This window comes from Dunckerocampus dactyliophorus, chromosome 11 (assembly GCF_027744805.1).
Source record: "Dunckerocampus dactyliophorus isolate RoL2022-P2 chromosome 11, RoL_Ddac_1.1, whole genome shotgun sequence".
Taxonomy (NCBI): Eukaryota; Metazoa; Chordata; class Actinopteri; order Syngnathiformes; family Syngnathidae; genus Dunckerocampus; species Dunckerocampus dactyliophorus.
The window spans coordinates 19315119-19341059 of NC_072829.1; the positions used below are offsets into that span (position 1 = coordinate 19315119).

At 40.5% G+C, this 25941-nt stretch overlaps 1 protein-coding gene across 1 annotated transcript in view; it reads left to right on the forward strand.

Moving 5' to 3' along the window:
* tenm1 (teneurin transmembrane protein 1) overlaps positions 1–25941 on the forward strand; it is a 272088-nt gene that overhangs the window by 192944 nt on the left and 53203 nt on the right. The window contains exons 19-22 of the mRNA XM_054791581.1: positions 3567–3710; positions 5785–6037; positions 6714–6734; positions 10881–11113. Coding sequence (XP_054647556.1) covers positions 3567–3710; positions 5785–6037; positions 6714–6734; positions 10881–11113 — 651 coding nt within the window. The remainder of the gene's footprint in view (positions 1–3566; positions 3711–5784; positions 6038–6713; positions 6735–10880; positions 11114–25941) is intronic.

The window sequence follows — 25941 nt, forward strand, 5'->3', positions numbered from 1 at the left end:
TATATTTCCTGCTAGTAACATAGTGTATTTACAGTAATATTACATTGTTTCCCCTGCCATTATATCAACAGCTGCCCTGCCCTCCAAGAAGGTCAAGTTAATTTTATTTTTTATAGCGTGCCAGATCACAACAGAAGTAATTTAAGGATATCGTGACAGTGGCGCCATATGGGCAGGGGAAAGTTAGGACAATTTCAAGTCAAAATAGCGATAGTGATGTTTATGTTCGGAATTCCGGTGTTCGTAAACGTACCTAGGTGTGAGTGTATGGAGGAAGTGTGGTTGTTGTTGGAGTTGATAGCTACAAAAGCTACAAAATCTTGATAATAGAGCTCCAAAAGACCATCCTGGTCTACGTTGGGACTTTGGTGTTCTGATGGAGGTAGATTTACTTTGGAACGGTTGACCAGCACCACTGAACGGATTATTTATGATTTCAGAGGTTCTACTTAGGTTCCAAGTATGAGTCTCGCTTAGCTACATGTAAGGAGAAGTATTAGATTTAATAGCATTTTGGATCTGTGTAATGATGTCATGAGAAAACATGCAATGAGTTTCGGTCATGGTGTACCTGTGTTCAAAAATGTAAAGGGACTTGAAGTCTGATTTTATTTAAGTTGCAGTGGCAACACTTTTAAACGAGGCTGCCAAGTTCTGAATATAATTGTTTTAGCCACATCTTTATTGATTGAAGCCTGGGTTTACCCTGCACGCCTTTTGAGATTTTCTCTCGTTCTAAAGTGAACGTTTGACTTGGTACTCAGTGAGAAAGCCTCCACTTATGTATTCGACTGCCTCTACCGGTCTTTCTGCTGACTGCGCTCTTCAGTTCCCTTGAGTGCACGTCAGTTCACATGCGTTTGGGTCTAGAATGAAGCAAGTTAGAGAGATCAGTGCCAACAGTGTTTGACAGTGACAGCTACGTCTCTGCCACATTTATGTCAGAGGTGTCAAGTTGTCTTTTTATCAGCTCTTTATCAATGTTTCTTTGACAAGAATTGTTTGAAACATTAACTGCAATAAACCCCGACTGCTTTGAATGTAAAGCAGTGTTTCACCTACCATTATGCTGTATTAGCATGGGTGCCTCGCCAAAAAAGTGGTCTATATTGGCGGGCGTGTCTTCTGTCTTTGAGCTTTTTTTAATGTTCATTTTCACTTCCATGGTAACGGCTTTCCTTTTCTTCGGCACATTGGCGCTTGGGAGACATCACGAATTCCAAACAGTAAACTAATCTTGTCCAGCGCGATGGATACACAACTTCTTGTGCTGTGTGTGTGTCGAGTGTTCTTCCGGCGGTGCACGCTCTTGCTATTTCTCAAGCGAGTTTAGTGTTTCAGGAGCAAATTTAAGTTTTTAATTCATTTATGGGAGTGTGCTCATAATCACGAAACGTCGTAACATGGAACGTAAAATGAAGACCAGCTGTATAGAACATGTCTATACCATGTACACCATTTTCTTTTATTAAACAAGCAAAATAGTCTTTTCTTATACCGTACATCTTATTTACATGATGGCATGACATGGTTGTGCTTACAATTTAACATTATTTTGACTGTGCGGATTAATGTTGGGTATTGCTTGTAATATTGCCGGCTACGCTGCGCACGTGTGCATGTGTTTAGCAGCCCAACTGAGCTCCACTTGCAGCGGGGTGAATTGATATTGTTTGGAGATCTTTAAACATCCTTTCCAGGCACACGTGCCAACAGTTTTCTTTCTTTTTGAAGGCCTCAGAAAGCTCTCTGTATCTCACCACGGTAAATAAAATAAAACAGACTAATCCTAAAATGAAGCATGTTTCTTTAGTTTCATTTATTTACTCTGCCACCCTAAACCAGTGGTTCTCAATTACTTTCTGTCATGCCCCCACTGCGGGACAGAAATGTTTTTGCACCCCCCCAATTTGAAGTACGATTGAGAGTGATTTGAAGTACTCCTATCGTGTGAGTAAGGGTGTAAATATCAAGATGACTCACTGCACATAAGGAACACCTCCTCAAGCCAGTTGAAGTTTGCCTCTGATTACTTTTTAATTTACTCAGGCTTTACCAAAGTAGAGTAGATTTGTTTGTTGGGTTTTTGGTTTGCTGTGGTTTGTTGGGGGAGCAGCACAAGCAAACTGATCCGGAAAGCAGGACAAATTATCGGCGCACATAGTTGGAGGTGTTCTTCGTCAGAATATAGAGAGGCAGAAGAGCTAATTCTCCAACAGACTCCTCCAGTTCCACTCCCACAGTGAACGCCACAGCACTTCATTCATTCTGTATGCCATTCAGCTCTACAATACCTCACGGGTCTGTAAAAGATAATCCTGTATTATTCATCATTCTTTCACAACATTATTACACTGTGCTGTACGTCCTAGTGGTTAGCATGTTGGCCACACAGTCACAGTCTGGAGATCGGGAAGACCTTGGTTCAATTCTCCCTTGGGCATTTCTGTGTGGAGTTTGCATGTTCTCCCCGTGCGTGTGTGGGTTTTCTCCGGGTACTCCGGTTTCCTCCCACATTCCAAAAACATGTTAGGTAATTGACGGCTCTAAATTGTCCATAGGTATGAATGTGAGTGTGAATGGTTGTTTGTGTATATGTGCCCTGCCATTGGCTGGCGACCAGTCCAGCATATCCCTGTGACGCTAATGAGGAGAGGCGGCATAGAAGATGGATGGATATATGTCCTCCCTTGTATATAGTGTACATTTACTTGTATTTACTCACTATTTATAAATATGCACATCTTGTTTATCATATATTCTTTATTTTTTATTAGATTTTATTCATATTAAATTGCATTTTATTTAAGAGTGTTCTTTTTCTTCTGTAATTGAGCTACTGCAACCAAGCAATTTCCCTCGTGGATCAATACAGTCTAAGTCTAAATGAGACAGATTTTCCACCAATAAACGGCTTAATGGCGGCTTTGTCCCACAAATTAAATAATAATGTTTTCATCAAAAATCTACACATTTGTGGGTCGGCGATTGCTGAATTGCAATTTTGCCGTGATCCACTGTATTCACATTTAAACAAAGCGGATACTTTTTCTTAGTTAATCTATAAATGTTAAGAATTGTATGTGTAATGTGATTTTGCATAAGTGCACAAGCAAGCATTTATTTACGACTGCGGTTGTATTGTCTGATTCAAAGGCTAATTCACTGTCAAGTTGTAGTGGGAAGCTACACAATGTATCATTACAACTAAGAGGCCACGCACCAAATTCTATGGCTCCTTCACTGAAGATGGACTCCTTTTGATTACAACTCCACTTCATACTGATGTCTTGCAGACAGACTCCTGATGAGGTCTCGCTGTACTGCCTTTCATCTGTCTCAGTGCTCCATACAATATAGCCTCGAGACGGATTAAATCCGACTGCAATGTTATTGCAGGTACAATGAAATGAAGTAAAGATGTTCCCATATTTGTTCCTATAGCTCCATCATACCACCGGACCACAGTGAACTTTTTGGAGGAAAAAAATGTACCAGCATGTCTCTTCTGCAGCCTAACGGCATGAATATAATACACTAATCCATGTGCATATGTTTCTTTTCAGTATCAGTTGGCTATGAGTACGAATCATGCCCTGGAGTTATTCAGTGGGAGAGGAGGACAGCTCTCATGCAGGGTTTTGAGCTGGTGCCCTCTCACCTCGGAGGCTGGTCTTTGGACAAGCATCATTCGCTCAACATACGTAGTGGTGAGTATGTCCAGAATTAAGAAATGAGTCAAACTTGAGTTGTAACTTGAAGGCTCGTTATATCAAAATTGGTTAGTTGAACTGGTATTTAATAGGAAAATTATACCTTTTTATTAAAAAAAACCAAATTGTCAGTAAATTTTAGTCTTAAAATAAAATAAAAAACATTGTTTATCATACAAATCTGTTTTTTTTATTGTTTTTCAACACATTCTTTAATAGAAAGAACTTGATTAAAAAGTTAACCATAATGCATTTACTGTAAAAGCCTGAGCCTCAACTATTGGTGCGAATATTGATTGTCAAACTATAAAAATGCAAAACTGAGTGAATGAGACTCAGTGAGTTTGTTTTTAACTTTTTCCGTAATTCATCATTTTAAATGTCAGCACATGCGAATCGCGAGAATTCATGTTGGTTTTGTTAAAGGTCTCAGTGATTGTAAAATCATTTTATCACTGCACTGCGACAGATAGTTAGCAAATGGGCTGTGATAAAAAAAATAATAAACACTGTGGCATGCTCACGCTATTGTCTGACAATTGAAACACAGTACAAAATGCAAATGCAACCAACTGTATAATGAATTTGGCTACATTAAAGCACATGAGAAGTAATTAAAGAGAGCAGGGGGCTGTGTAGAAGTTAAACGCTGCCTCAGCTGTGCACCAGCCTGTGGCGGCGCTGGACTGTGTGGCACAGGAGCCATTTTCTGACAGTTTTTTTTTTTTTTTTGTCAGAAAAGATTTAACATTATGGTTGTTATTTTATCCCCAAGTACATGTGTTGTCTTCTTTTGTATGACATCTGCATCATAAAATAGTGATTTGTTACCAAGGTATCAAATGTGATCCTTGCAGCATCACTCATAAAACTGTCTTAGAATAGCTCGTGTGAACGCTTCCTTCATCATTTCAATATCACACACTGGAAAACAGCAAGGGGACTAAATCCTCTCCATATGCAATAGCACAACTGTAAATAATGTTGGAATTTTAAGGGACTGTATGCAACTCGCTCCAAATTAGATTTTATGAAAACAAAAAATATAACCAACACCACCACCGGCTAGCACATGTTACCAATAGTGGTTTAAAAGAACAGTTTGTACAAAAATGTCAATATTTTGCACAGTTGCAAATTAAACTGCATACAAATTGTGGTAAAATCTCATTCAGCGTGGAAAAACGGCTGTCACTTTCCGCTGTCCTGACCTGAATCTTACTGGGATGCTGTGGCATGACCTTCAAAAGGCGGTTTATGCCCGTAAACTCTCCAATGTGGCTGAATTACAACAATTCTGCAAAACTTTGCCGCAGCGCTGTAAGAGACTCATTGCAAGTTATCCCAAACGCTTGATTGTTGCTGCTAAGGGTGGACAAGTTATTAGGTTTAGGGGGCAATCACTTTTTCACACAGGGTCATGTAGGTTTGGATTTTTTTCTCCCTTAATAATAAAAACTTTCATTTAAAAACTGCATTTTGTGTTTAGTTGTGTTGTCATTGTCTACTATTTAAATTTGTTTGATGAGCTGAAACATTTCAATGTGACAAAAATAAGAAATCAGGAAGGGGGCACCACTGTAAATATATATATATACTGTAAATATATATATATATATATATATATATATATATATATATATATATATATGTCCTGTCCTGCCATTTATCTTTCTGTTCACACATATGTAGTTGTAATTGGTTATTAATCATGATTAATTAATTTGAAAACTGCAATTCATTTGATCAAAAGTTTTAATCATTTGACAGCCCTAGTTAAAGTACTAACTGTGCCCTTTCGACTTTAGGAGTTCCAGTTCCAGTATTTGAAGTTAGCTACATTATTTTTGTAATTGTAATTTTACATGTAGCTACTGTAAAGTTATGAGAAGGTAATGCATCTGGATGCCCCTTAACTGGTGGTTGGGGAATGCCTCAGGGCACTGTCCCGCCTCCTCTTTCTGTTCAAAATGTGAGACATTTCACCTGCACATTCTATGTTGACACGAGTGGAGCAGCGTGCATTGAGGAATAAATACTCCATACATTCAACCCATATGTCTTTCCCCAGGAATCCTCCACAAGGGGAATGGAGAAAATGTCTTCCTTTCCCAGCAGCCTCCTGTCATCACCACTGTAATGGGGAATGGATTTTACCGGAGTGTCCCCTGTGGCCCAAGCTGCAGTGGTGCGGCCAAGGACATGATGCTATATGCCCCTGTGGCACTGTCCAGTGGTCCCGATGGTTCTCTTTATGTTGGGGACTTCAACTTCATTCGCAGGGTCCATCCAGATGGATACACTAGAACCATACTGGAACTTAAGTGAGTCTGGACTTTTTATTACTGTATTGATCAGGATTACAGTAACATTAACTTATGACTGTATGACTAGTATGAGTTGCACTGTATTTAGCTCCTGTTAGCGTCAGTGCGTTGTCTGTTTGATCTCAGTTTGCCTCCATGTAAAAACTGTGTATGTGCAGTTCCGACTTCACACACTTGAATCTACCTCTTTGGGTTGTGAGAGAGGCTGAGAGTCTTTACTGTGAAATGCTGTTTTTGTGGTGGATTATGACAATATCACACTGTGCTGGAGGCACTACATTCACTATTGCTCTATTTTCTCAAGCATGGTATCTCAATGGGATTGCCATTGCCATCATTTGTCCTGTAAAGTGTTCTTCTTATGTAACTTAAGTCATAGTCTCTGGTATTATTGCATCTCATACTAATATTTCTGCTCCAGATAGAGGTTTTAAAAGGACTCTATTGGAGACTCCGCTCTCCTATGGGAGTGCATGGCAAAAACCTTCCTGTTTGTATTAATATTTAATATGAAGCAATGCAGCCATTTAAATCAAGCCTAATCATACTTTATGGGGATAAAACTGACTCACTATGGCTTGTGAAATGTGTACAGTTCTCGTTGGAATTATAAATTACATATTTGCCTTCTGTTTTTCTTTTTATTTCATGCTCCGTCATGGCTTATTATCAGGAACCGAGACACCAGACACAGGTGAGAACCTGCGATTAACAGCTCTTGTGCACAACATACACATACAGTAGGCACAACAAAGAATGTGTTAATGGAAAAAAAACTGATTTTAACAGTAATCTATTTTGTTTGTTTGCTGCAAATTGCATCGACCTCCCTTCGATACACACCTCAGCCTCGATATGTACAATCATCAAACTCTCAGTGGTAAAATAGCAACTCTTAATGTGTTTCTGATCCAGACTAAAACCCTGGGACTTAAAGCCACTGGCTCAAGACCTTGATAGTGGTGTGCGCATTTCACACCATATCGACAGAAGATTAGATGGATGTCAAGGGTTTCTGCATGGGTTTGTGTGTGGCAGCATTGCCCGTGCTTTTCGGTATGTTTTTACAATGTCAAACCTATTTTGTATGTGCAGTGTGTTTATGATAGCTTGTTTATGGGTGAATTCTTTAGTTGCAAGAGTGACAGGACAGTGGAACCTGGGTTTTCCTATGCCCCAGTTTTTGTTCGGTTCGGTTGTTGATGAAGATTATTGATAAAAATACGTCTCGGTTTTCGTACAATGTTACGGCAGTGCCCAAACAAAGCATTGGTGTCTCAGTCTCTGTGAAGATTGGAAAGTGCTTCTTTTAGAATGTGGACACTATGGACAGATTCCAGCAAGGGAATTATTATGTGTGTATGTGTGTGTGTGTGTCTATGTGTGTATGGTTTATTTGTTCATAGAACACACTCACAACTCCGTCGTCTTTCTTCCTTCTAATAAGCAATGTGCACCAAGCACTGATGAGGCGTTCAGGCACACTGTGTATTTCTGCGTAATGTTTTGTGCGTTTTTTTTTCAATTTTATTTTATTTATATTTATTACTGCAGCAAAATAAGCTACCGTGACGCCAAAGAAAGTTGCAAGTGCCAAAACTTTGATAAAGAAGGTGAGAAATACTACTGAGTTCAAGAAAGAATTTGTAGGAAAATATGAAGGTAGCGTCTATTTCAATAGGAGTGTAATTTAAAGGTAGGGACCTTTTAACACGGGTTGCAGAGGGAAATACATTATAGAAAGTGACCTGGGCTAGTGTCTGTAATGATGGTTGTACCTACTACTGAGGTACAGTGGAACCTCGGTTAGCAGACGCCATGGTTAATGTGTTTTTTTTGGTTAACATTGAAAATGTACACCCAAATTTTGCCTCAGTTTGCATACATTTTCTAGTGTGCAATATGCTTCTCGTCTTGTCCTGTTATTCATACATTGCATGAATATAACTGTGTTCTTTATGTACTTTTGTCACAAAACGTCCTTGTTTGCATGATTTTCTGTAAAGAGATAGTTATTCCGTGTAAAATATATTTGTTCAGAGTTCTGGGTGTATGGAACGGAGTCATTGAATTTCCATTATTTCCTAAGGAAAAACTGCTTTGTTTTTTGGTCTGACCTTTTGGAATAGGTTACTGATGAAAGCCGTGTCGTGTGATGCTTAAACTGTGATTCAATGGTTTTGTACAGATATAGACAGTCTGAGCCAACAAGGAGTTGCTCTGCTAATGTGACCCAATAAGAATGCAATGTAATTAAACAAATCTACCCCTTGAAATAAAGCATAGAACTGCAGAGTTGATTAAAAACAAGTAGAAAGAAAAAGTAAAATGTTTCAATTGGTTGATTTTAATTGCAAAAGTTTGAAGATGCATCTGCTAAATGACTCTACTCCTGCATCAAATAAACATATGAAGTCCTTGAACCAGGCCGTCAGATCATATGACAAGCGGTTGAAGGCAAGTGTCAGACCCAAAAAAGAAAGACAACTTTGAAAACCACAATGCCTATGGACTGGATTCTTTTGGAGGCACTTAAGATACCGTTTTCCTCACCCTGGGGGTTGCGCCTTTATTTCCTGTTTCCGTGGCTGCTTTTTACTGTTAGCAGCATGTTTCTTTTTTATTCTATACTATTGTTCTCCCAAGTCAGTGCATTAATTATTCATCCATATTCCGCTTTCAAAGCTTTTCTCTTCATATTCTTGCCTGTAAAGGGCCTATCAGCAAGTGGGGTTTTTAAAACAAGGTGTTCTCAGAGGGGAGACAATATGGGATGTTCGTACCGTAAAAAACATTGTCTATTCTTTGCCTTCAAGAGGAACACACAAGGGGAAGAAGTCCTCTACAATATTATCTGAGAGCCGCAGACAGTCGAGATCACCGAGTCTATCAACTCTGATCACTGTTTTTTATTACATGTGAAAGGAACAGGGGAGGCTACGGTTAAATTGTTTCTGCTGCGGTTGTTATTTTCATTCATTTCCTTTTCACTGGATGAATACCTGTCGGGATGAGCATCTAATTGAGAAAAAGGCAAGTGAAGTGATTTGTAATCAGCCCTGTGCACCGTGCAAGGCTTGCTGAAACTTTAAGAGGCCCGACAAATATTTTATGCCGCGCAGAGCAGTGACACACTTTGAAACTCGCCGAAAAACTCTCCTTGGATCAAGTTTGAATTATGCATGTGCAAGAGCTCCATAAACTGTTATGCACTTAATGGACTCAATGACTGACAGCAGCATGGACTGTGTTGCACTATTTAACTGTGAGAACTGAGGATGTTCGGGTTCATATCATGAGGGGTTTTGATTAGATCAGGGGCATTCAATTAAAATGTTGAAATGTCCAAGTATTGTTACACGGATTTCCCGACAGGTTCCCAGGGTTAAAAGTGAGAAAAATAATACATGACTCAACACGCTTTCTTTTTACTGTACTACTACTGTAAATTCATGCCCACATTGATTGCACTTGTGACACCTAAATCAAGTGTGAAGTAGAAGTGTTCATGTTATGTGTGGGCTAAGGCTTGAAATGTTTTTTTATTCCAAACAAGACACCGCGCTTCCATACCGCAGTCTGTTCCTCCAGATGCTGTTCTGTAACAACAGCATCTACAACAATAGACTTACAATATGTGTGTCCTTATGACTCACGGGTTTGAGACCTCTCCATGTTTACATTTATTACATACAATATACATTATTCAAGATACATATCTAGAATACGACTCGTGTGAATAACTCTTCATAATGTATACCTACGACGCATTCGCCAATAAATACACAAGCAGACCAATCCCCCCCCCCCCCCCGCCCCTCCAATGTAGAGCAGTAAAGATTTGGGCGATATCAACCAATTAATCACAACTCCCTTTACTTTATCCAAGCGTTCATACTGATAAATGTACTGTTGGAGCAGCTTGATAAATGTAGAACATCCTCACTCCTCTGATTGTAAGCAATGTTAGATCTTATTATGTCCATATCATGGTTGGGTGAAACACTAAGATGTGCGCAACTCATCCACCACAGAGTTATAGAGCAGTAAGGCATGACATTAACTCAAGGGTATTTCTCTGCAGTGTCTATGACATTACTGTCGTCCTTCGCAATGCTCCATGGAGTCAGGTGCTCGATTATGATGTGAATTCAAATGGAATGGGAAAATTACCACATTGTTAATTGTTTCTAAGAAGAGGGAAAGCTGCGGTGTGGAGATAGCTGACGAAAGAATACATTACTTGTCATTGACCTCCACATCGTGTTGTTTTTATGCATTTCTTTCTAAATTGCTTTATAGATTTATGGATAATGTATGTGCACAGAGTACTACTGAACATATCTTGATGGCCTAAGTTGAACTGATGTTGCTATGCAATGACTATTGAGCCAGAGTGGATGTGCAATATAATATCATTAAACCCAGTGGTGGCCTTGTGCAGTGAATCTGATTGGTTAAAAAAAACAGCCTGTTTCTAATAGTTTTTAAATGACAACGGCCAGCAGTCCTAAATCTGAAGGCCCTGAGCAGGTTAGATTTGACATGGCACATAGAAACTGAAATATTGGACCAAAAGTATTTACCGCACAAATACACAACTGGAAACAGTGCAGCCCAGCGACACACTACAAAATGACAATCGACTGTTGGACATATCTTAATATAATTTTGTGGAACAAATTCTGTCATTTAAATGTACTTCAGTGTTTCTGATAGTGTTTAGACCAACAAAGAAGGCTTTGCTGGCCCTGACAGCACACCACTGATTAAAAGTCGTGTGTGCCATAATTGGTAAAAGTGTAAAAATTTGTCAGCTTTTCTCTCTTTTCCTCAATAGCACCAGCCCAGCCCATAAATACTACCTAGCCATGGACCCGATGGGGGAAGTTCTTTATGTGTCGGACACCAGCAGTCGCAGAGTGTACAGAGTGAGAAATCTTGGTCAGCCGAAAGATCCGTCTCGTAATCTGGAGGTGGTAGCCGGGACGGGTGAGCAGTGTCTACCCTTTGAACAGAGCCACTGTGGAGAGGGCAGGAAGGCCACTGAAGCTGCACTTAATAACCCCCGAGGTAAGACCATCTATGAGTCACTGAGAATGTTCTGGCTAACACCACCCACTGAATAATCATAGTTATTCTGGATTCTGTACTTTATGGACAAAAAACTTGGAAGTTGTTATAGCTTTACAGTGGGGACCATTTTCATTGACTGTGGGTGTATGAGGGTCTATAAATACTAGAATAACAATAAGTATTATTTTACTGATATAAATGTGTTAATTCAAAATCTGTAACTGCAGCAAAAATAGTATTAGCTTTTTCATATTCCTTAATAATATCATTGCAATATGAGGCAGCATTTGTTTTTATCATGAGGCAATACATCACCAACAGCCTTGTTGTATATTCTGTCACCGAATGACATTTTGAAAAATCAACTGCAAATGTTTTATTAAGATGATTGGTGATGACAGAACCAACGAAATGTAATCATTCAATCTTGCTTGATTTTTCTTTGTTTTGTTGCATATACCGTGATGTCATTCTCTTGACTGTAAAATTGCACAAGTATTCATGTAACGGCTTAGCGATTTGATGACACCACACAGTCTTTTACAGTGGTGGCTCTCTTTATTGTTTGTTTAATGGCACTTTGAATGGAAGCTGTCATCCGTACAGTATAACGCATAACTGGTTTAAAGATCATACTCTGCGCTGCCAAAGGAACCCATTCATATCCCCAGCATTTTCATGTCCTGTTGACTTGAGCTAAATGTATTGCGGCATGTATTCATCGTGAACAAAGGACAACAAAGGGAGCACATGTTGGATTGTGTGTCTTTTTAGTTTTGGGTAGTTTGTTACAAGATTATATTTAGCGTGCTTCCCATTCCATTCCTGTGTTTGTATGGGGGTGAGAATTATCAATGGGTCAGTGCGTTTAGCCACCTTACCGCTGTGGTTGGTAGCCAAATGGAATGTTGCCAAATTCAGTACCATTTAAACCAGTTACTTGGCAGAAGAAATGAAAAACATTACACATTGCTGTAAACCGTTCTGCTTGAACCTGTCCTTTTCGGCCGCTTAAATGTTAAAAAAAAAAAAAAAGTCACACAGTTGGTATAGAACATATCCGCTATCCCTGCTAAACAGGCTGAATCCCTTCTAGCTGGTTGTTATTAATCTAAAATAATACAATAACATACATTATAATATTTAGGTAAAATGACACACATTTAATTTGAAAATATTTTTAAAAATATCTATGATGATTGCAATAAATAACATTACAGACAACATTGGCGTAACATTGGCAATGACCCGTTCAATAACAGGGAGAGTATATGCAAAACGTTTCCATGCAACAATTGCAAACATCCCATGTGACTCACCGCATGTCATCAAACACCGCATGTGACAAATGCTGAGTAAAAATCATTTAAAAAAATAAGAAAAAATGTGTATTAAACGTTAAACAAAAATCTGCGCCACACTCACACTGCAAACATTTTTAATGTAAATTCACAGTAAATTACTGGCTAATAATTGCATGACTTTTACCGTAGTATTACAGTAATTTGCTCGATATCTCAACAGTAATTTACTGTAATTTCACAGCTGTGATTTTTTTTTTTTACAGTTAATTACAACGAAGTTCCTGTTATTTGCTGTAGTTTCTTACCTGTGATTTTACAGTTACCGTAAATTCCAGTGTATAAGCCGCTACTTTTATCTTAAACTTTATACCCTGAGTCTGTGTAGGCTCTCAGTCGTACAGGAGTTGTTCATCGAGGAAAAGGCTTCTTGAGACGTCATCTGTACTTCTGTGTAGAAGGTGTCGGACGTTTCGCTCCTCATCCGAAGAGCTTCGTCAGCAAACTAATAAGTGCTGGTAGCTTAGGCCTTAAATACAGTAAGAGTGGGCGAAATTGGTGTGCCAACACCCTCCTCCTATTGGTTCGTTACACTAAGCCTGGGCGGAGCAGTGGTATAATCCTATCCTGTTATTCACACCTACGATAAAAGGGAAGTGTCGCTCCCTGAATTGGGTATGAACGACTCTGATACTGGCTTGTTAGCATCTATTGTTCTGGCTCGGCCCTGCCTTCACCTCATTTGCAAGACTAAGAGCTGTGGGTTTTGGTCTCAGTAACCTGCTGAACACAGGGTCCAAATTAAACCTCAAACCACCATTGCGATTCAATGATGGGTTCTGTTGTTTGACAAAAATAGCTTCCTTTACTCCTCTTTCAAACCATCTGTTTTCTTTGGCCAAAATCTTAACCTCGCTGTCCTGAAAAGAGTGATTGGTAGCTTTCAGGTGTAGATGTACTGCTGATTGAGGACCACTAGCATTGTCCCTGCGATGTTGATAAAGCCTTTTTTGGAGCATTTGCTTAGTTTCCCCAATGTAGTGCTCTTTGCATTCCTCATCTTTACAGTGGATGGAATAGACCACATTGCTCTGTTTCTGGTTTGGAGCCTTGTCTTTAGGATGCACTAATTTTTGTCTCAGGGAGGATCTTATGGCAACACAAAATTCCTACCTATTTCAAACCAGTAAATACCCTGAGACAAAAATTAGTGCATCCTAAAGACAAGGCTCCAAACCAGAAACAGAGCAATGTGGTCTATTCCATCCACTGTAAAGATGAGGAATGCAAAGAGCACTACATTGGGGAAACTAAGCAAATGCTCCAAAAAAGGCTTTATCAACATCGCAGGGACAATGCTAGTGGTCCTCAATCAGCAGTACATCTACACCTGAAAGCTACCAATCACTCTTTTCAGGACAGCGAGGTTAAGATTTTGGCCAAAGAAAATAGATGGTTTGAAAGAGGAGTAAAGGAAGCTATTTTTGTCAAACAACAGAACCCATCATTGAATCGCAATGGTGGTTTGAGGTTTAATTTGGACCCTGTGTTCAGCAGGTTACTGAGACCAAAACCCACAGCTCTTAGTCTTGCAAATGAGGTGAAGGCAGGGCCGAGCCAGAACAATAGATGCTAACAAGCCAGTATCAGAGTCGTTCATACCCAATTCAGGGAGCGACACTTCCCTTTTATCGTAGGTGTGAATAACAGGATAGGATTATACCACTGCTCCGCCCAGGCTTAGTGTAACGAACCAATAGGAGGAGGGTGTTGGCACACCAATTTCGCCCACTCTTACTGTATTTAAGGCCTAAGCTACCAGCACTTATTAGTTTGCTGACGAAGCTCTTCGGATGAGGAGCGAAACGTCCGACACCTTCTACACAGAAGTACAGATGACGTCTCAAGAAGGTTTATACCCTGAGGTTTACAGAGTGGTACGGCAAATTTATGACGTTTCCAATCTCGGGACATCTGTCACTACGCAATATGTACCCGGAACGCAATCGGTTCAACTGGGATGTACGCATGTGCAGAACGCGTCTACATCCGATCCGATCATCCGATTTTTCAGCAGTCACATTTTGGGAATGTGTAATCTGCGCCATCCGTCGATCTATTTTGCGGCAGCAAGCAATGTACCACCCCCCCCCCCCCCCCCCCCCCCCCCCCCCCCCCCCCCCCCCCACTCCCAAAGGTGTTAAGATAGATAGAAAGAGAGAAATTACAACATAATCGATCTTTTATTTCTTATATCATATCTATTGTGCAAGTGGACAATTTATCAGCCCTCTTTTCTTTGTTAAGTTTTAGGGTTTTTTTCGCCACTGAAAAAATACACACAAAAGCATTTGCTTGGAAGATATGTTTGGATGGTATTTCTCTGTTCAGAAAAAAATATAAATATAAATATAGCGATCTAATTTATCTTATTTATTATGTATTGTGTAAAACTAAGACATGAATAACATCAAATTAAGAGCACAAAATGAATGCTGACCCACCATCCACCAGTTCAAGTTCCATCGATTATTACATCGCTGTTTGACGTGTGTGGTAAAAGGCAGTGCACTGGCATGAATTAACTTCAGACAAATGTGCACATTAGCACTCAATAAGTCATCAAAACTTACCTTTATTCATTCCCACATAGTATCAGCATTTGACACCAAATATGAGGTGAAAGAAAAATGCTAAAAATACAGTAGTAGTCTATCTGTGTTAAAGTTAGCACACGCACAATGGACATGTGTCAAGTGAGACGGATGTAACAGAGAGAATCCGGCCACTTTTCAAAATAAAACATGAAAAACCCCCAGCCCGTGGGTTGGGGACTACTGCTCGACATTAATCCATCATTGCACTCTGCTTATGGTTGTTTACACTGAAATATCACTGCATTTTATGTATTTTATTCTATTCATTGATGTGTTGTACGTAGCCGGATATGACGTTTGCGTCTGTGCTACGTGCATTGCGTAAGTTTATCTTACAACCTTAGCACACAGCAACTAACACTCAAGATGTAGCTTTTAGATAAGCAAGACAAGTACCAATACAAGTTTAAAATAAGAAATCAAAGCTATTTTAAATTGTATCTGCAATCCATTGCGTCAAGCAGAGGAGTTCATTGGCCAATGACTGCCCGCTGCTGGGCGCCGGGCCACCAGAAACTCATGAGCTCCTGTGGGCTCATGAAAACCCTAGGTGCTCATGAGCACCCACATCTGACTCGTTTTGGCTCCATGGTGTGGCGCTCCGGAAGAGCTTCTTCTTCTTTTTATTGTTCCCTCTCACTTTAACGTCATACCGCCACCTGCTGTACAATTAAGTGTTTGATTTTTACATTGAGATTCTGTAAAAGTACAGCGGATTGTGATGACATGACTTTACTGTGAAATAACAGTTAAATACTGTGCAATGCAAGGGTACAGTGTAATTTTATAATTACTTATTGTAATTTTACAGGGGCTTTTGATGACAGTATGTTACTGTGACAAAGTACTGTTAAATGCTGTGAAATCCTGGTAATGTTTTACAGTGCAGACTATGGCGAGTACCCACGCGATGAACTCGGTGAAGTTAATGAAAGTTAAATTGCTGATACTGGAGGAAAGGCAATCGAACATCTAGTCAAATAACTGGTAAAATGCATGTTTAATAATACAATCCTGCACAGCCCCTTTACTTAATTCAGGCTAATGCACATATATTGCAGAAGTTAAGCCCAAAGGAGCTGATGAAAGTGTGACTCTTCTTGTGACTGTTCTAATTCAGAGTTGGGAAGTGTTGAGCACAGGTGTTTCCTCATTTTGCCCCAAGATGGAACTGCTTTAGCAGGCCAGTATTGTCAGAGGTAACACAATCATAATCAGGTCATTATCTCGTAGCTATCATACTCCAGGAGGACCCAAACTTGGACTTGGACTGGCTGCCAGGAAGAAATAATGACTGGCCTCCCCAGTCATATCCACACACCTGGCCACCTTTTAGTCCCCATATGGCACTGAAGATTGAGGCACGGCCCTGTCACCCATCATCTTGCATGGTCTCCTCTGTCACTCACACTGAGCTTGTGCGTGCGATTCAGAGTGACACTTGGAGGCAGACTAGGAGACAGTCAGTGTGACGCGAAATAAACAAAGTGTGCCGGTACTTCAAATGTCACGCGTTGTCAAAAGTGCAGTTCAGAATTTGAGAGCTAAAGTTAGAATTTTTAAATCTGCCAACTTTCTACATCTATAGAAGGGACAATGTGTTGGGATACAAGACTAAAGAGAGACACAATTGGAGCTGATCCTTCCTGTAATTTGACAGCTGATCTGGAGCCTATTATACTCATTAAATGTCACTGTTATGCTGCAGAACACTCTGTATCCGTTCCTTTACGCTGCAATAGAAAATTGCCTGCCAAGACTCCTCCTGTTCACTCATGGTCAGGTATTTTATACTCTTTGACTCGTTGCGCTTCACAGAGTCTTCTGTGGCCATTTCACTCTGACTAACCAGCTTAGAAAGGCTCTGGAGGTTCATGCCTGGAGCCTCCTGGTACCCAGTCATCCATCTGCCAGGGCCCACGCCCCTCCTCTTTCCTGCAGCCTCTTACCAATGGTAATGAGTGTTAGACTTCACTGAGAAATGTATGTCCATTTCTTTTTTGAAGATGCTCTGACATTGATCTTGTCTCATGTCCTCTGTGAGCGTCTCGCTCCAAATTAGAGCTTTCCTCTCTTTTTCTCCTCATTGCATTTCTCTCCCCGTGCCATCAGCAGATCATCCATGTTCTTATGTGTTGACATAGCTGCACGGGGCCTGCTGTGACACGTGTGCAACATGGCAAACAGTTGTTACGCTAATCCATAATTTTGATTTAGCCAACAATGCCGCAGCCCTATTGAGCACAGTGCTCTGTGCAAGTTTATAGCGTAAAATGCAGGGATTACATTGTGTCCTTCAAACACTCACTTATGAATACAAGATCTGGAGCATTGTTTAGAGTTGGCTCCGCATGTGCCTCCGCTGTCAATTAGCTTGGCAAATAAAAGGCCTCGCTCCATTTAGGATGGATCCAATGTCTGACTTGAAAGAGACAAAAGTCCCTCAAGACGCAACAGCCTTGGCCCACATTGTTTGCACTCTTTCAGTTCTGAATAACAGTTGTGCGCATGTAAAATTAACCACATCTGTTGTTCATATGTAGACTATATGAACAACATAACTGGGGCACATCTTTTAATTATTCAGTCAATAAAGAATTGACCTATTAGTCTCTTTAGGCTGTGTTCACACTTGTGATACCTCAGATAGTTTGTTTGGTCAAGGGTGAACGCTATCATCCACCCCTTGATGAGCACAAAGCGAGACCAAGGGACGATCCACACGGAAACTTTTTCAGGTCAAAATGGCAAAGTATTTTATCATTTCAGCCTTTCATCCATACGGAAACTGTGTTCTGGGTGAAATGAAACGGTATTTTTTTGAAACGGCTTCCAGAGTGGGAAAATATGAAAGCGCCGGCTTGTCGTTTGATGACGTCACAGACCCGGCGCCACCCTGTCACCGTCACCTGACCAGAAGTGAGCTTTGACGACAAGCCAACATAATATCTGAATATTTCGACAGGACACAAGACCATCAGCGATCTCTGATCTCACAAATGTTCTTCTGGGATAGGGCTCGCAACAGTGACATGTGGGGAGATTCATGGCTGGTGAGGCACTGACTCCTTTGTGCTTCTTTTTAATGTTAATCGAGGTTGATCATTTGTCAGCAATGAGAGAATAAAATGGCTTAATCCCTTAAGTATACGCTTGTGCCTTTTGTGGCGATCCCCAGCCAGGTTTGCATCAGGTAGGACATCCAGTGTAAACATGAAGCTAAATCAGCATTCAATTGTCTCAATTATTTAGGACAGTTATATATTTTAGTCTGTTAATCTTGCTGTTTTACACAAAAAAAATATGGAACAGTTGTTTCCCATGTATTCATAGTACTCCAAAACATGCTTCTAATTCAATTAAGGTTCCTGTCACATTGTATAAAAAATGAAGGCAAAAAAATATCCACAACGTCGGTATGGGTGAAGACAATCAGGTCCGTCCCTTTTTTTGTTATTCCCGTAGTTGGTCACCCTATACTGGGGAAATGGTGTAGAAAGTCTTCTAGAGGAGTGGACGCTGTACTGTAGGTGTCATGGCCAGCGGCTCTGATACTTTTGTCGACGGGTGTGCATTTGGGCTAAAGAAAGCAGTAACTGTTGCCTAACAATTGTGAGCTTAATTGTTAGCGTTTGTAAATATCCAGGAGGAAGACAAAGCGGACATCCACAGAGGATGATGTGCATGTCTGTGCGTTTGCATGGTTGTGCAACCGCAGTGTAAGTCGCGCTTGCTGACCCACAGGGGGCAGACTAATGCTCTTATCGGAAGCTGACACGCTCCCTCCACATTGTCCCTCTTGCCGCATCGACCTTTTTTCTCCTCCTTTGCTTTCTGTCTTCTTTCTCTGCTTATTTTTTTCTTCAAACAAACAAACCCACACTATGCAACAGACTCCATATCACTCAGCTCTGGAGCTGCGAGGCTCCCCACCAGAGTTACAATTGCAAGGCCACAGCACTAAAAGAAGTGGTCATGGTTATTAGCATGTTGAAGAGCAACAGGGAATTAAATTTTTAAAAAAAAAGGAAGAAGAAACTCAGCTAGGGATAAATAGGCTTCACATGATGCATTTTTGGTCAACCTCAGACCTGAGCCTCCAGTCTTCGTGCTGTGCAGTATCTACCTTGGCGGGAGGTTCAGATATAAGCAGCTTTGCCGAATGAATAAACACACACATTATCTGGATCAAACCTTAAATCCCGTCTGCAAGGCTGGGCACAGACCAGTCTCAAACACCCGTGTGCCGGTGCACAAAGAGTGGCAATATTCCCAAAGGCTCATCTAACTACCACACAAATCATTTCAGCCTATATTTCCCAAATCAGCCACTTTCCAAAATGTATTTGTGGGTCACTGCGGTAAAGCTATAACAACCCCGATGGCTATGTTGACTCTATGGCAGCTGCTCGCTATTATAACTTGCTAATGCTTATGTCATTGTTATTCTACCTCTGGCTCCCATAGACTTTAGTACAGGGATGGTCTCGCACACCAGAGAAAGAGAGACAGAGCGGGTGAGTGGATTTGATTAATAAGAGTGAACGGGGAGAAAAGAGAGGGAGATTGAATGCAATCAAGAATAAAAGTAATATGAAGTCTATAGAGAATGAAAAAGTAGATAAAGAGAGGGAGAAGTCAGTGGATTGTGTTGAAATTGTGCAGCATGCTGCAGCCCAGCATCTCATTTGAATATTAAACTTGGCCCTGTGGCAGCCTTCAGAGGGTCAACTATCTTTGTTGCTGTTGCTTTCAACGGAGCGTTGCCTTCCAAAACAAGCACATCCGATCAGGCCAACTGTGTTTTGTAGCTCCGAGATTTGGTTTGTGTGTAAGCTTGTGCATATGTGTGCATAATTTTTTAACAACCGCCTCTTGTGTTTCATTTCACATTGACCGAGCTTTTGCCATTGCCCCTGGACATTCCTGCATTAATGATGCACGCATGAATTAATCACACAGTTACGGTAAACAGCAGCATACTTTCTGATAATACAAAACAGCGAAACGCCATTAGGTCATACTATTTCTATGCCACAGTATTTTTTTCTTGATAATTAGCGAGAGGGTGTTGTTTTCTTCTACAGACATGCATCACTGAGCAGCCACTAAAAGAAGTATTGCCTGAGACGTGTTCTCACAAAACTAATGCCAAGAATATATCTGCCAGTGGCAAATCCAGAGGGCCAAGCAAAGAGCATCCGGCAAAGCCCACTGCACACAGGTACATCGAGGACCTGTCAAGTCAGTGTGCAGTTTTCACATGACAGGAAAAGGAATTGTCGGGATGTGGTCCACATTGTGTTTGTGTATTTACTGCTGAATTTGTCTCGGCTAAAGAATGTGCACTGGCTGATGTGAGCGTTTCTGACAGAACTGGCGGAATCTTAAAACTATTCACTCACTACCGTAAAACACTGATATGCCTTTTTAAGTGTAGTGCATTGTGATCCATGTGCAAGTGAGTTTTTGTGAATAATTCATGCACTTTCACTTTAGAGCACATGTTTGCATTGGGAATTCCCAAATGACCACGGGCAATGGACATGTGGCATGTTACAAGTAGATGTAAGACAGTCAAGTCGATCCTTCACTTTGTGATATGAGTCATGTGCTAGTGACTGAACATGGTAATGTTGTTCGTACAAATTTAAAAATTCCACTCAAACAAACATTGATGAACTGGAATAGCACTCATTAGAGTGTGGACCTTCGCCTAGGTTGTCGGTATATCAATTTGAAGGTTACATGGCAATATACAGCTCGTTCATTAATTTGTCATTTTCTACTCTCAGGGCATTGAATGTATTGCAACTGGACTGTTCAGCTTGTCTTCGAAGACGTTTCGCCGTTCATCCAAGCAGGCATGCTAACGAAAGTGATACCCTAAGCGACCATCGTTGGCAGGCAGAGACCCTACTCCATTGTATCCTAACGAATGTCATTTGACAACACCAAAAAGCGAACCATTCCTTTCTGGACTTGCCTCCTTCTTTAGGGGATAAATAGATTGGCTGTTGCTCTCAGAATCGAGCTGTCCTATCTCGTCCGACTGGTGTGTGTCCCACCTAGTCTTTGAGCATGAACTGATGAAGCCTCCTCTGATGAGAGGCGAAACGTCTTCTAAGACAACCTGAACAGTCCAGTTACGATCAGTTGAATGCCCTGAAAATACAATGACCTGGATGAATGACGATATTCAAAGGCTGATTTTGTAGGGTCACAGGTTATCTATCCATCCATTTTCTGTACAGCTTGTCCTCACTAGTGTTGCGGGTATGCTGGAGCCTACCCCAGCTGTCTTTGGGTGAGAATCGGGGTACTGCCTGGACTGGTGGCCAGCCAATCACAGGGTCACAGGTTAGCTGGAGCCTATCCCAGCTCCTATCCCAAGAGGTGGGGTATAGACATTCACACACATCTACATATCTTTTAGCGTGTTTTCTGGTTGACGTAGAAATATTACGTCAAAATTTGGCCTCAGTTTGAGTTAATTTTATGGTTAGCGTACAATATGGCGCGTGTATTGTCATGTTATTAATGCACTGCGTGAGTTCAACTGGGTTTTTAATCTATTTTAATGACAGAACGTCCTTGTTAGCTGCCTATCACTTTGCTAATAACCGGAAGTCAGCTGCGTCCCACGTCTATGACGTCATCATTTCTTTGCTAACTAACACACATAGGCCACAAGTCTGCATTGCTTTTATTGATCACAGCTGCAAAACAATCCACAATGGAGCCAAAGAAATTTGCAAGTGCCAAAAGGTGACAAACAATATTGACTTCAAGAAGCACAAGCAAAGCACAAAGATCGTGTCCGAGTGGACCTCGCTGCCACATCCCTGAGTTTGTCAACAATCACGTCGTCAATCAATGTAAAAGTGACGTTAAATGTTCATTTATCCCTTTAAAAAATTGTATTGTAAATAACTACATCGAATTTTATGTAAATTCATAGCAATTTAGAAAATAAGGACTAATATTTTATTGGAAAAAATAATGAAAGCCCACAGTTTTTGCATGTTTATGCCATTTTGTTGCATTATGTTACTCCAAACATGTATTCCCATTTTGTTCCGCAGTCAGAAGTTTGTTGGGCTGCAAACCGGGAAAACATTTAGCATTTTCTGCATGTTAAACTATAAATGTAAAACTATAAAAACATGTTTCGTATTAACATTTTTGTCCTTCTAGAACGAATTAATTGGATTTACATTTTTGAAAAAGTAATTGTGTCAGAGTATGGACATTGTGGATCGGATTCAAAACGCAAACCAAGGTTTCACTGTTTGTGTCATGGTCAGCGAGTGTTTATCCCAGGATGCAGCTCACATGGAGTGGCAAAACACTACAGTAGATACAAAGCCTCTACCATAAAGTGAAAGGTTAGAGTGACAAAAGGGAACATAGAAGCTTGGCCGCAGGAAATAGCAACAGGAGGTGCAGCTGAATGCACAACACAAGCACTTGTGACAATCGAACGAACAACTAACTGTCTATTTCAAACGTTACGTCCTTACTGTGCAATGCTGTGCGTTATCGTGTACTGATATCTATATCAACGATCTCAGTGTCTCTTCATTTTATACACCGGAAGCTAAATAGCTAGTCAAGAGTTGTGGTTGCTCACTCACAGGAAAACACTGCACCACCCTAGAACTGCAAGCCACAAGCTCAGCCCTCAGCCTAATCTCATGGAACATCTCTCAATGGTATACAGCACTACAAAACTACAGCGTAACCTCGGGTAGCGTCATCCCCGCACGATTAGTGTGTTTGAAAATGTACACCTCCTCGGATTGCATGCATTCTCCGGGTAGCACAAATTACGGCGCGCGCCTTGTCATTTTTTTAATACACTGCATGGGTCCAACTGTTTTCTTAATGTATTTTTATCACAAAACGAGGTTGACTCTCAAAAATGTTAACACAAAATGCGTCTTTATAGTTACATGCATACAACAATTCTAAATACATATACATAACAAATGAAATGGATAAACAAACATATAAAGTGCTCATGACACCAAAACACATGTTAATCTTGTTATTTCCACCGTGAAAAACAACACTGAAAAGCATATTTCCTGTGTTAGATGTCTGCTCGAATATTGAAATATTTGACATTTTTTTTTATTTTGTGTCGCTTCTTCTGGGTCTGGAGGAGGCGGAGAAAGTGACATCTACACCGTACATTCCCACCCAGTCCCACCCGTGTTTTGTGTTAACATTTTTGGCTGTCTAGAACGGATTAATTGGATTTATTTCTCGTCTCGGTTTAGAGTCGGACCTTCGCTAACCAAGGTTCCACTGTAATCCCATTTTTTTCTCTTTTACATACAGTATTTGAAGGTCTGTTTTTTTTTTGGTTTTTTTTTTTTACCACAAAGTATTTATGAAGAAGTAATTCTCTTCCTAATTCAGTTACTTTTGTGAGAAAGCAACTCATCTCGTTTTTTTGAGAAAGTAACTATAATTGCTTTTTCAAAGTAATTTGCCCAACACTGCTCATAACTACCGTGGAGATGGGCTTAGAAATTCTACTGATGAGTGAGCATTTTGTCAAACCGTGCTCACACAAGGCACATATTGCTGCTATTCAAGTAACATTAAAAAGATTTCAATACAGACTGACAGCTACTTCGTTGGTAGGTGGAGTGAGGCGCTGAGAGATTACTAAAGCACACTGTATGTCTAATGAAGCCCAGAGTCAATAAGAGATGCAGGCTGGAGGCCAGAGACTGAGTCAGTAGCATCAAAGGTGTTACGTTGGTGCCACACGCTGTGCTTCCACTTTTTGTGACTGACAGTCTGCAGCTTTTTGGCCCCTGGACTAGACTGCACTCCTCCCCCTGATGGGACGTAGAGTTAGTTAGGGGAGTCTTGTTAAAGGAATGTCAGTTTGACAATGTCAGCATGATCATGGGGAATGTGACACATGTGTCCCTTTAACTATTTGTGATGGCCAGTGCTGGCAGCTGGCCTGTCAGCCTCCATTGGGAGCCTGGCAAACTGACAGGAGGAGTGGAGCTTTGCCAATGTGGTGGGAAATAAATTACATTTTTATGTGGGTTCCCAGAACAAACACACATGCTGGGGGGATGATGTTCTGAAGGGGGCGATAGTGAACCTGCGCCATGCAGGTCAAAAGCTATCTTGATTCTTTAAACACACTGACAGAAAGATGAATAAGTAGAGTGATGACGGTAGACAAGGTTTGTGTGGAAGTCCAATTGAACCTGTGCGAGCAGTGGAAGGAGGAGAGTGGATGTAACTTTGTATTGAGGTCAGATGCTGTTACAGGAATGGGTTGAAAGAGACAGTGAATGTCACTTGGGTGCCATTATCACCCGCAGAACCGAGCAGCTATATCTGAAGGAGCACTTCGACCGTCAAAATGTGGAAACTAACCACGAAACGGCTGCAAAGTCAACTGTGTGGAAAAGCTGCGTTTGAGAAAAAGCCATTTCTTATTAACTTCCGTTTTTATTTCACTATTTTAGTTATGAAGACAATTGTTTCTTCCGTTCTGATCATTTCCTCTCGTCTGCCGTTGCAGAGCATCGCTTAGGTGTTGTGATGATGGTGTGTTTGGTAAAGAGGCTCTTTTGTGAGACCTCCCTGTGTTTGTTTGATGTTCCAAACAGTGTGACATAATCTGCAGACACTCCGCACTGATCCAAACCCCTCATCTTTTCATGGGGCTTTCTATAGTCCAAAGCATTTCATTGCTTTTATAATTGAGTTTGTGTGCTGCCTTTGTGATCATTTTGTATTGATATTATTATGACAGAAAATAGTTATTGCAAGGGCATACATTTTATACACATATGCACAATGTTTACTTGCACAAATATTCCTTGCAATTATTACAAATCCCCCTCCACCTCCAGCCTCGCGGTACATGTGTCTTTGGTAAAGACTCATTAAAAAATGGCGGCCTTTCAATAATTGATTAATGCGGGTTAATATGTCAACAAACTAATAGTGGTTAATAATTAGATGAGTCACAGTGTTTGATTCAGGCTTAATTACGAAGGCAGTGTCTGTTCTGAGGAGCTTTGATGAATAATTAATGAGAAGAATCATGAATTATTCGTGCTCTCCATAGACCCACCAGACATACACACCCACCCTTGTTTATGGTGAACTTATATTGATTGGTGATAAATGTTTGACTAGGATAATTAAGAGCCATTAGCAGCAACAATCGCTTTGCGGTTCGAAAATGTGTATATGATAGTTCTTGACTTCGTACCGCACCTGCTTGCATTACATGTACAATATAAGTTAAACATGTACTCTTGCATGCATACAATACTATATACACTCCCCTCCAAAAGTATTGGAACAGTGAGCCAGGTCCTTCATTTTTGCTGTGGACCGAAATCATTTTGGTTGAATACGGAACAAGAGATAGACATTTCAGCCTTTAGTCCCAACTAATTACATCTGGCTCACATACACAGCGTGCAAGATAGCAGCATTATTTGTAATGGAACACTGTTTTTTATGTATTTGAGTATTGGAAAAGATAGACTTAAAATATATTGAAGTGAAGAAGACATACTGTAATACATGTGGTCCTCTATTTGTTATGATGTTACGAACCCACTCCCATAAATTAATTAAAAATGTGATTTTGGTCCATAAACACACAGCAAGCATACAGTGTGTACCTGAGCAGCTTCATTGAGGAATATTACATTGCTTATTAGGGGTGTCACAAGACACTCACGAGATGAGACTACACAATGAGATGAGATACATGAGATTGTGTGTAAGAGAACGAGACAAGACGAGATTTTACTTACAAGAAAAGTACAATGAAAAAATATACAAATATATCACAATATTTTACAAT